This window comes from Tasmannia lanceolata, unplaced genomic scaffold (genome assembly GCF_043159265.1).
Source record: "Tasmannia lanceolata isolate RefF3 unplaced genomic scaffold, GAP_Taslan_0.1 ptg000002l, whole genome shotgun sequence".
In the NCBI taxonomy this organism is placed as follows: domain Eukaryota; kingdom Viridiplantae; phylum Streptophyta; class Magnoliopsida; order Canellales; family Winteraceae; genus Tasmannia; species Tasmannia lanceolata.
Genome location: NW_027518679.1, coordinates 48,575,806 through 48,588,514, shown reverse-complemented (window position 1 = coordinate 48,588,514; position 12,709 = coordinate 48,575,806). Strand labels below are relative to the sequence as shown.

Sequence of the window (12,709 nt, the reverse complement as noted above, 5' to 3'; positions counted from 1 at the left end):
TTCTTTCTTGATTACTTATATTCTACTTTAATGGCTAAGGGTGATGATTACCAACATCTGAATCTTAAACCTCTATATAACCTTCATGATTCTCGACAAGTACCAAAAAAGAGTGATCTCACGTTTGTTTATGCTTTAATGTAGATTGGGATTTGCTAGGGACAATCGCAGAAGGCATTTCGCAGGGCGGGCTGTGCATGAGAGAGCAGCCACACAGGCTCACTTTTCAACAGATTTTGTCTTATCATCTGATGTGGCTGCCCTCTCATGCAACAGCAGGCCCACGAAATGCCTTCTCCCTAGGAAATCCCATGTAAATTATTAGAAAATGGGATTTGCTAGGGACCATTTCAAAAGGCATTTTGCGGAGCGTCTGAGGAGCAGATGAATTAAATGATTAAGACAAAATCTGAGCCTATGTGGTTGCTCTCTCATGCAACAGATGCTCCACGAAATGCCTTTTGCTATGGTCCCTAGCAAATCCCATATGCGAATATTCAAGTGGGTCACATGGGTGGATCTCATTCAAATCCGACCGTAAAAACCCAAAGCCTAGTTAATTAGGAAAAATTAGGAAACTCAATTAATGTTACATGATTTTGAATAGCAATGATAAAACAAAATAGGGGCAGAGATGTTCAGTATGAGACAGATCTCATACTGAAGAAGATAATTCTGACCGTGATTCTCTCAATATGAGACAGATCTCAACAAATTCACAAGCTATGACCATTGAGCTTACACATGTGCAGTCCGGGAGCGATTATTTGACTCAAATTTAAATGTAATTTTGAGTCCAATAATCAGTTTTGGACTCGAAATCAGTTCACAAAATCCAAAACAGACAATGTGCTCAAAATTACACTCAATTTGGTATCCAATAATCAGTTTTGGACTCCAAATCGATTCTCAAAATCCGAAAAAAATATAGCCTCAGAAAGGTATACATCATAGGAGCATGTAATATTCATATATAAGAAACTATTTATTAAGATTGTTATGATGTAATTATTGCAGGTGCTTGGTGCGTTTGAATGGTCAGGCAATAATCCAATGCCACCTGAGATATGGCTTCTTCCTAACTTTCTTCCAATCCATCCAGGTTTTCTCTAAATCCTTTTCGTGCATGTACTTATCCTATTCGAATTTTTACGTACAAAACTTTCTAATTATCTGCAAAATATTTTTGCATTAGTCGTGAAAGATTATGAAAATGCCAAAATAGTTCAACTCTTCAAAAAGTTATTTCTACTAAAATCCTAATCAGCATAAGTTTAACTCTTCAACAAAGTGACCTTCGATGACTTATAAAATCGTGGCTTTTCTTCTATGCAAAGAGATGATTTTCTGATTCTGGGTACCTTTGCACTATTTTTATGGAGAAATTTACAAGTGGTTTTCATGAAACACATGAAAAATGTGTGCATGACTACCTAAAACTGCACGTCTTTCAAATTCAAAATACAAAACTAAGAAAATATATCTAAAAAATAGCTGTTAAGTAGCATAATCTACACCTTAACAATCCCACACCTTTCTGGTCTAATACATTCCAATATACCTGATTATCCCATGTTAAAATTTTAATTAATACTTAATATGGATGGTAATTCTTTTCCAAAGTTCACATTTTACACAGGAAAGATGTGGTGTCATACCCGGCTGCTTTATCTGCCAATGTCGTATATATATGGGAAGAGATTTGTTGGGCCAATCACGAAAACAGTATTGTCTCTGAGAAAAGAGCTCTATACTCGCCCTTACAATGAAATTGATTGGAATAAAGCACGCACTTCGTGTGCAAAGGTTTGTTACTTTTTGCCATGGATTTCTGCAACGTTGTGAAAATACTCTTATTTTTCTTGATAATAATACTTGTATTTTAAAACTGTAATCCTACGTAGAAATGAAGAGCTTCAACTAAAATTAAGTGTGGTGTTACAGGAAGATATCTACTACCCACATCCCCTCATACAGGATATCCTCTGGGTATGCCTTCACAAGGTTGGAGAAACTGTTCTTACACAATGGCCCTTCACCAAGATGAGAGAGAAGGCTCTAGCCATCGTAATGAAACATATACACTACGATGAGGTCAATACTCAGTATGTTTGCATAAGTCCTTTGACCAAGGTATGCATACATTCTATCAAAATATAGTTCAGCTATTACAGTTGAATTTCCTTTTCATTTCAACAATGGAATGAAATCTATTATCGGCAGCATAGTCCTCACGGGACTCATCGGATTATGGTCTTCCTGTACAAGGGAATGGCACAATATTTCACTTGAAACTTGCTTCCTTTTTAAAACAGGTTTCTGCGTTGAGCTGAATCAAAACTATCAGTCATTAAGAGAGCTGGTATTGCCACCCATGTTAATTGGTATATTTGATATATACATTATAGGGAAATGCTAAAAACACGGTGGTTTTTAGGCTCGTTGCTAACAAACACATTCGGACCCTGCTTGTGCCACATCTTTATGATTGGATCTGTTGGTCTGACTGGGTACCAGAAACCCAGTCAAGTGCCTTTGAAACCACCTTGAATGGATGATTTTAGGTCCTTGATCCATCATGCATCTTTCAGGGTTCTGCTAATAGCTGTTGATCTAGTGATTTATTATATTTATACAATTGGGGCTTTAATAATTAATGCTCCATAAAGTTATAATCTCCTATATATTGTTGTTCAGACCAGCAACCAACATACCGGCATTTTTCCTAATACTCAATACAAAATCCATTGATATAAGATATAAGAGAGTACTTTCTTAGGAAATGTTGTTCAAAGAACATATAGGTGAACATTAATTCTGTTGGAAGTACATATTGTATATAAGTAGAGAACTTTCTTCACTCTCCTCGGTGGAATCGGTTGCGGTGGTCGCAGCATCCATAGACTCTGTCATGGCAGCGACAGGCAGGGAGACTTCCATCTGGCAGTGACAGTAGGACGTCACTGGGATTTCTTGCCACCAAGAGAGGTATAAAACCTAATGCACCAGAAATGTCGGCAAGGCAAGGACATATAGTTGGATGAAGGAACTGCCACCTGGCCAGGGGTAAGGAGCATGAGTGATGGATAGCTCCAATTTGATAATTATACTCGCTAATACCTTATATAAAATACACCTACCAACAATATTAATTATTAGAGCCCAACTATATATCTTGTACTTTGGATATCAGTTCCACATTGGACCAAGACCACGTGTGTGGCCTCAAATGTTCTACAAGTTCAACTGTCTTGATTGCACGTAGATGTTCCCATTTGGGACCCTAGAATTGATCGTCACCATTGATCCCAACAGTACTGTCTGCTTATTTGTTCTGTAATTTATATATAGCACAAAATAACATGGGAGGAAGTGATTAGTTTTAGGGTGGTAATATCAGGCCCATTGGTTAAGCTAGGACGGGATATCATGGTTTCGTCTGCATAAACTCTGCATCACATTAGAAAATGAGAAACTATATGGATTAGTGTATTCTATAAAATTAACTGCTTCCATGTTTACTTAATTTTGCAGGTATTAAATATGCTCTGTTGTTGGGTGGAAGATCCAAATTCAGAGGCATTCAAGTTCCATATTCCAAGAATCTACGATTATCTATGGGTTGCTGAAGATGGCATGAAAATGCAGGTTTAGAAACAATTATGGTTCATTGTCATTTCTATTTAGTCGAGTGTTTCTTAGTGTAAATAATCTGTTTAATCTATGACAGGGAAACAATGGCAGCCAATTATGGGACACTGCCTTTTCTGTTCGAGCAATTCTGTCAACCGGACTTGTTGATGAATATGGCTCCATTCTTAAGAAAGCACATGAATTCATAAAAAACTCTCAGGTTTTATCCTATTTCTCTGATCTCATTTGGTTTTCAGTGAACATTTCTTAGACAGTCTCAAATTAAGTCAGTCATACTAATTTTGCTTTTTCTATGTTGTTATGAAGGTTCCAGCAAATTGCCCAGACTTAAGTTTATACCATCGTCACATTTCTAAAGGCGCATGGACCTTCTCCACGGCTGATAACGGATGGCAAGTCTCGGATTGCACTGCAGAAGGATTGAAGGTTAATATAACCACATAAAAACATACTATAATCTGAATTTTGTTCTTCCGTTACTAGCAACCTTTCATTCTATCTTGCAGACTGCACTCTTATTATCACAAATTTCATCAAAAATTGCTGGAGAACCAATGGCCACTGATCGGTTGTATGATGCAGTAAATGTGACTCTTTCTCTACAGGTAAATTTGAAGAGATTACAATCTAAGTTTAACTAAAAATAAACATTTAAAGATTTTTCCATATGCTGGATCAACTTATGAGGAATACAATGGAGGATAATCTGAGATGGCCTATGTTGCATGGGCACGGGTATGTGCCGGAATCCGACGCGGTACCAATTGTCGGATTTGGCTAACCTCGGAAAAAACATATCCGTGGATTCACCAGTATATTTGAATCAATTCTAATTTTAATACATTTACATGATAATATAGTTATAATAGATAATTTATTGGAAATTTTAGTAGGTTAAGTAAATATAATGTTTTATTTTCATATTAAAAACTTATTATTAGAATAGGAAAAACACAGAATATGTGATAATTATAAATTTTTTGTAGTAGTATTTAGAAAAAATAGATAAAATAGAATTAGAAGTGTTGAAGGAAATCCTAAGTATTGGCACCCATGTCTGACACATATGCAGTCCTTAGAAACACAATCAGGTACCTGAAAAACTTGCCAGGTTGACTCGACTCTACCAAGGCAGTTTTGGAAAACCAAAAAGAACTTATTTGAGAAGTCAAAATTCTAAATCATGTACTTGAATACATGAAAAATCAGACTAGAGAATAAGACTGTTAAATTCATTGAAGATTATGACCTCTTTGGATGCCCCCAAAATTGATCCTTATTTGGAAATAATATTATTTTTTAATTTGATATTATCTGCAAGTGGGACATTAAGGGCTCTTTGGAAGCCATTTACTATATTATTTCTAAAACTCAAAAGTATTTAGTTGCAATTTATCATATTTAACTTCGGAACCATATGCCTATAAGATTATAATCAAATAGTTTTGACGTATCCAATGAGGCAAACAAGTATCCAAACAAAATTCAATTAGACTTGGACTCAGAACTCATCATCGAGTTTGACTTCAATTCATGTTCTTAAATCCAATATTCTGTTACAATATGAAATCAAAGTATCCATCATGTTGGCAGTATAGTAAGAGTGATAGGCTAATTTGTGGTTGTTCAGGCGTGATAAGTAAATTGAGGTATGTCATGTAGTTATCGTTGCGTCGACAATGCGTGATAAGTAAATTGAGGTATGTCGCATAGTTATTGTTGTGTCGAAAATTCTAATTGCAGATTATAGATGACAAAGAAACATTTATATATACATAGACATGCTATTGAGTTAAAGAAATAGGTGAGCAATCCCCTGGTAGTCTAAAAGGAAATTTTGTGACAATCTTAAATTTTTATCAAAGAAAGCAGCAAATCATGGCAAACTCTACAACTTGATACTACATGATTTCTTAGCATTCAGTCTCCACTTATCTCACCAGTTTCACTCTAATATGCTCTGTGTATGTCTCTACAGAACAGCAATGGTGGTTTTGCAGCTTATGAGTTGACAAGATCTTATTATTGGTTAGAGGTAACAATTTTTGTGGGGTACCAATGCTTCGTTTTTTTTCATGTTGCACTCCTATTTCATTAGCATTCGTCATAAATATCCATACACAGGACCGGTTGTCCATTATTTCCTTTCCTTTTGGAAGCTTGTCCCATTTCCTAATTTTTCCAAGTTAAACAAACCATCTCCTGAGCAGAAAATTGATTATAACTTAAAAGAGTTTCATTTTGTGCACATAAAATTGTTAGACAATTTCCTTTTGCTTCTGTCTTTTTTTTCTTTGCTTGATTTCATTTATTGAAATTTTGGGTTCTTTCTTCTTTGCAGTTGATCAATCCTTCTGAACTTTTTGGGGGAATTGTTATTGATTATCCGTGAGTTGCTTCAACCTCTCCTTTTTTTCCCTTAGATAATAAGCAATGTTAAATAATCTTCCCAGATCTAAATAAATACTAAATAGTGTGGCCTTGTAGGTATGTAGAATGCACCTCATCAGCAATTCAGGGTTTGGCATCATTTATGAAGCTATATCCTGGACACCGGAAGAATGAAATAGAATCTTGTATTGCAAAAGCAATTAAGTTCATTGAAAGCACGCAAGAACCCGATGGGTCATGGTCTGTATTCCCTCTTAATTCATCTAGAATCCCACGAATAATATTTGTTTTGGCATGCTCTCTATCTATCTATCTATCTATCTATCTACACGCACGCACGCACACGCCTCACTTTAATATTGGTTGTTGATAGCTTTCGGACATGAAAGCCAGTTAGAGAAGTGTAATATGAAGGGAGGAGTGTCATTGTTAAAACAAAGGAGTTCATATATATGAATAGCTTTATATCTGCACACACACACACACACACACACATACACACACACACACACACACACACACACATATATATATATATATATATATATATATATATATATATATATATTATTCTTATACATCACACCCCTTTGTTTAACAGGGGGGCTCCCTTTTGGTGGTTTTATGACTGAAGGCAAAAAAGTTCAACAGTGAGCATTCATGTTTAGAAAAGGGATGCATTTATCTTAAACTTATATATTTCTATAGTATCTATATACTGTAGTCCTAAACAACTAGAAACTTACAATATTTGTAGGTGCTCAAACCTCAAGTGATTAAATTGTGTTTCCCTAAGGCTGTATTTGGCAACCATGAATATATTTTTCATGCAATATTAATTTACCAGTTGGTGAGTGAGGGGTAAGGAGAGTGGGAGAGGTAGAGTATTGAGAGGACATGAGTGATGACATGGTCTGAAGTGGTTGCACAGTAGGGAAAAAAAACTCTATTTTGAGTATAGTTTTTCTTTTCCCTGTTTTCAACCACTTCTCACCCACTGCTCACTCATGCCCTCTCAATTCTCTCTGTCTCCCACGCTCTTTGCCCCTCTCCCATCAATGGATAAACTAATATTTCATTAAAAAAAATTCATGGCTGCCAAACATGGCCTAAATGATCTATTCAAGCTGGTTTATATTTATACTTTTGAATAGGTATGGTTGTTGGGGAGTCTGCTATACATATGGGACATGGTTTGGAGTAGCGGGGCTGGTTGCTGCTGGAAAAACCTACCAGAATAGCTCTAGTATCAGAAAAGCTTGTGATTTCTTACTGTCAAAACAGTTAGATTCTGGTGGTTGGGGAGAGAGTTATCTTTCATGCCAAAACAAGGTGAAAGTTTTTCCTGAGTTACAACTTTAGTTTCTCAGTTACACGAAGTTGAGAAGTTCATTTTGCGTGTGATTTTTATGTTACTTCTATAAATGAACAACGAATTGTTGTTTCTTTAATTTTAACCCAATTATCAAACTGAAATCGCCACCCATTTCTTTCCTTTCACAATTTCAAACATTTCATATTTTGCATTGTTTTCTAGTAAATTCTCATAACTCGGTCAATTTCAAAGTTATTCCCCAAAGCCAAGTCTCAAAATCTGAAATCTGAAGACTGAATTTTGATTCAATTTCAATTTTAAGTTATTGCACCAAGTGTTTCACTACTCACATTTTGTAAATAAAATTTGAAAGCATGCACTAAATTGCAGTATTGATTTTCAATATTTTTTGTAGTGTGATTTTTTTTAATTACATGTTGGAACAGGTATATACAAATCTTATGGAGAACCAATCACATCTAGTAAATACAGGATGGGCTATGCTTGCTCTAATGGATGCTGGTCAGGTTAGAGAATCAATTGCTGCTTTAATACGCATATCAATCCTTACTTTCAACTGCAAATATAGGATATAACAATGTGTTCCAAATATAACAAAGTATCAATATAATTGAGAGTAAATTATACTAAGACTACAAAGTAACATATATAAACAATACCATATAGGAAACAATTGTCTTTGAGGCTGCTTCTAAGAGAGTTCACTCCATTTAGCAGCAGATACTTTCTACCTTAGTTCCCTAAGGCCATCTTTCTTTCTAATTTTTGTAATTTTTCCATCTTCTATTCGGCACTCTTGGGACGATGTTCGGTTTAGTGATGTTAAGGTGTAAAAGCGTTCTCTGAGTTGGTCTCCTCTTCCTCTAGGTCGTGTCAAGATGAACTTTGATAGTTCCAGCTTGGGTAACCCAGGTCTTGTTGGTATTATGGGCTATTCGCTGGGCCTTACCTAGTCCGATTAGGTGGAATTCGGCTGGTGGGTCAGAATCTCATTGACTCACTCATTGTGGAAGGAGACTCGCTCAACATTATTCGTTGGGTGAGGGACGGGGATTGCTATCCTTGGTGATTTTTGGAAGCTATGGAGAAGATTCTGAATAGGATCGAGGTGCACTCCATATCATTGAGGAGGTTTGATCTTTTCTTGAGTTTTTTTGTCTCTTCGCTTTTTGTTTGGCTTGCTTTGACCATCCCTGCCTTTGAGCTTTGCTTCTTTTAATTAACTTTTTCATTAAAAAATGAGAAAAATGTAAAAACAAGCATTTCCAAGAGAATGAGCTGTAGCACCCCTTAGAGAAATAGCAATAGAAAAATGTGGGATAAGATCACATAAATGGGTGGGATTGTTCTTAAGCATACCGGTAAGACTTACAAGTGAAATTCCATGGCTTTATCGGGGAATCGGTATACTTGGTGAGTAGGCAGGCCCATCTCAGTGTAGTTCCGGAACAACTGAAACAGGAATGGCAGAAGTTTTAGAAAAAGATCTAAGTATAGAGAGAGAGAGAGAGAGAGAGAGAGAGAGAGAGAGCTCAAATCGATTTCATTCTCCACACACTCATCAGTCTTTGACCTCCACTTCTTTTAGTTTAGTTTTTGAGATTCAAAAAAATGAGAAAATATTAAATTATGTCATTTTCTTATTAAAACATTGGATCTGAATTATAACTGCCGGGATTCTAAAAACATTGTAATGAACTGTTTAAATGTTAGTATTTGAGAAAGTAAATCAAAAACATATTTATATTACAACAAAAAAATTCTTTCACAATTTTCATTGTAAGCAATATGAATAAACAAAGATTCTATATTTAGAATAAGTATTTCTATAAACCAAGCATGAAATGTTTTTACGTAGGCTCTGTTTCTTTCGGCGTAAATGGCTGTACAACAAATTTTTTGCCCATTTTATGTTGAAAGAAACGGAGCCTTAAGGAATTAGTCTCTTCAGAAACCATTTGTCAACCTCAAAAGGCATTTCATTCCAACATGCCCCAATCTTTTAATATTATTCAAATCTTTAATATGATCTGGCACCATATACTTCCTCTTATAACAACTGACAATGCAATTTTGAATTACCTTTATGTTTTATTTTTCAATTGTACCTAGGCATACACAGTATATTTTTGGATTATATATAGACCCAAGATGGTTGATTTTTCAACTGTCTAGCCCTACATTGTCAATTTTTAAGGACTATTGATATCAGGACGACCGTGTTTTGATAATTGGGCGAACTCACCTTATGTTACGCATTTTAATTGGCTTATCAAAGCATGGTCGTGCGGATATTAGTAGCCTTTTTAACTGTCAAATTACATATGTATTTTCTCTTTTGTACAGCATAATAGTATATTATTTGTCCAGGTTGCTTTTTGAAGCAATTAGACAACAGGCTACTGGTTGTTTTTCTTTTTAAATTTCTTACTCTTCTACTTCATGACAATGTATTGAATCCACATTACTCTAATCATTTTTTTGAATTTAAGTTCTCCTCTAAGAACTAATTTCTGAACTTTTTCTTTGTGGTATTAGGCTAAGAGGGACCCAACACCTCTGCATCGTGCAGCAAGGTTCATGATTAACTCACAAATGAAAAATGGTGATTTTCCGCAACAGGTAATTGTCTTCTATCAGACCATTTCCTAGTCTGCTTGGATTGCAAGAAAAACATTTTTGACAGAAAATTTTCTTTGAAGAACTTTTTTTCCATGTTTTAGCAGGAAATAATACGATGATTATACTTAATCTAGAGGGGTATTATCATAAATTGAAGGCCCCTCTAAGTAAAAATTGAATAGGATCGATTCAAGTTATCTTTTCCATGTGTTAAAAAAGTAGGAAATATTGGCAATAGTTTTTCTTTCCTAACTTTTCCAAAACAAATCGTCATACCTATAAGCATTTGAAGTCTTTAGCATCAATTTACAGTACATATCAGTATAAGAAAAAATCCAATCTATTTCTGTTGGATTTACTAATTGGTTTTTTCATGATTTATCACAGGAAATGATGGGAGTATTCAACCAGAATTGCATGTGTAATTATGCTGCATACAGAAACGTTTTTCCAATATGGGCCCTTGGAGAATATCGTCGACATGTCACATCACCCACCAAAGTTCCCTAATATTATTTGAACATTGCTGTGTTTAAATTTCAGATCGTGTGAATAAAAGTGGCAGTTTGGTTCACTTTTAATGTACTTATGTGTAAGTATATATATATGCTTGCATATGTATACATATATGTATATATGTGCGTAAGCGCATCATATATGAAAGAAAACATGTAGATGATACAAATGTATTCTGGTCATTTACATAGACGGTATTTTTGGTCAATTAAATATAAATTATTTGTATAAGTCAAAACTAGTTTGGTTAAGTATGCACGATTTCAAAGTGGACAAGACTTTGCAGTTCTTATCTACTGCGGCCGTGTTCGGCGGCTAGGAATTTCTTTTCATGATAAATTGGTGTCTCTTAAGTGGTGAGAGAGGGATAGGGTAGTGAGAGAAGGAGAGGGATCTGAGAGGGCACGATTGAGATGACCCTTAGAAGTGGCTAAAAATGAGGAAAAAGTCGATCCTACTTTGAATAGAGTTTTTAGTTTCCTGATTTTTAGCCACTTCTCATCACTTGGAGATACTAGTTTCTTGAGTTTTACCCAATTCACCCTCATCTCCCCTTGGAGACCACGATTTATCATGAAAAGAAAATTCATGTAGCCAAACATGCCCTACAATTCCGGTGTACTTGTTCATCCCAAAGATTACAATGGAAACTAGCAATCTCTTTCTTTGATTCTCTCTCCCTCTCACACGCACACTCCAAACACCAAGAAAGAATTGTCTCACTAAAATGGGGCACTACATAAAATATAAATGTTTAGCTCCATTAATAGTCTCCTTAAATTTTTTACAAATAATCGGGCATACCCTGTGAATAGGGACAAGACCCAAACAACTCAAAACACCATCAACGGGTAGTTCACATGTCACACATGAGACCATATTCACCATATGAAGATCAAACACGGAAAACAAAAATTTTGAGTCTGGGGTTTGAGAAAAATGAGAAGATGAGAAGAGACGTGGAACTCTTGACAGATTAACAGAGAAGGTATTCTCTCTCTCTCTCACTGAAACGCATGGCTCTGTTTGGATGCCAATTGCATGGTAGCCTTAAGCAGTCCCCTAGTAAAATAATGCATTTTTTGGTGTTGGTCTGCCAATTTAGCATCACATACCCTCTGTGCCTCATTTCTCCAAAATGGTAAAATTCTTCAAGTAGAATTTTTCTTTTTCTCTCTCTTCCCATCTCTTCTCTTTTTATATACCAGTAATCACACCCCTTCCCATTACTTATACAAGATTGGCAACCAAACACTACTTATCACTATTCTACCAGGTAAATCCTTGGTAGATCAAACATTACAAAAGTTTGTCTCCTCCCTATTGACTACTTATACCACTAATCTACATGGTAAGGGATACGACCAAATTACCTATATACAATAAATAAGGGGAAATGATTTCAGCACTCCAATGTCTTGATAAACATGTGCTCCCATGTTCGTCGTGTAGCCCTTTAAAGGGCTCTGTAGGGAATCTAACCGGGTAGAACTCACCCCTAAAAGCTAGCTGTTAGAGGGAGGGTGCCCATTCCCTTCTAACCCATCCCCATCCACTTCACATGTCCTATTTGGGACTATTGCTTCTGCGTTGAACCGCAACAATCTCCCCCTCCACGTGGAAGCAACATGGGCCATCTTTGACAGCCCTTTAAATACTACACGACAAAAATAGGAGTGCATGACAGCCCTTTAAATACTACACAACAAACATGGGAGCGTGTGTATATCCAAACATTGAAGCTCTGACAGCCATTTAAATACTACACGATAAAAATGGGAGCGCATAACAGCCCTTTAAATACTACACGACAAACATGAGAGCGCATGTTTATCCAAACATTAAAGCGCATAAATCATTTCCCTAAATAAAATAATTTCCACTACTTTTATATGATGATCCAAACCGTTCATTTAATAGGACACAACATAAATAGATTGCGCCCAAAATTTCATTTCCATAGGATGACTCTAGCCCTCCGATCTAGAGAGGTACTACATATTAGGTAGACCTCTCCGAAGAGGAACAGTAGTGATTGGATCTAAATAAAACCCTTTTCTTGTGGAGCGAAGCCCCGCTTATAAAAGCCCCAAAAACGAGAGACTCGTTCTCGCCAAACATTTGAAGCGTCTCTCTCACTCTTTAGAGCCATTACGCCAGGGGAAACAAACCGTGGTTCGTTTTATTTCA

The 12,709-nt window shown here is 35.9% G+C and overlaps 1 protein-coding gene across 2 annotated transcripts in view; it reads left to right on the top strand.

Moving 5' to 3' along the window:
- The window catches only part of LOC143886169 (cycloartenol synthase-like), a 31,433-nt gene extending 20,762 nt beyond the window's left edge, over window positions 1-10,671 (top strand). For both annotated transcript variants that reach the window (XM_077390132.1, XM_077390125.1), the window contains 14 exons: window positions 1,018-1,102; window positions 1,640-1,806; window positions 1,945-2,133; window positions 3,535-3,648; window positions 3,731-3,853; window positions 3,961-4,080; window positions 4,161-4,259; window positions 5,633-5,689; window positions 5,996-6,042; window positions 6,142-6,285; window positions 7,200-7,377; window positions 7,807-7,887; window positions 9,920-10,003; window positions 10,391-10,671. In XM_077390132.1, coding sequence (XP_077246247.1) covers window positions 1,018-1,102; window positions 1,640-1,806; window positions 1,945-2,133; window positions 3,535-3,648; window positions 3,731-3,853; window positions 3,961-4,080; window positions 4,161-4,259; window positions 5,633-5,689; window positions 5,996-6,042; window positions 6,142-6,285; window positions 7,200-7,377; window positions 7,807-7,887; window positions 9,920-10,003; window positions 10,391-10,513 — 1,611 coding nt within the window. In that variant the 3' untranslated portion in view covers window positions 10,514-10,671. The remainder of the gene's footprint in view (window positions 1-1,017; window positions 1,103-1,639; window positions 1,807-1,944; window positions 2,134-3,534; window positions 3,649-3,730; window positions 3,854-3,960; window positions 4,081-4,160; window positions 4,260-5,632; window positions 5,690-5,995; window positions 6,043-6,141; window positions 6,286-7,199; window positions 7,378-7,806; window positions 7,888-9,919; window positions 10,004-10,390) is intronic.
- Window positions 10,672-12,709: the final 2,038 nt, after the last annotated feature.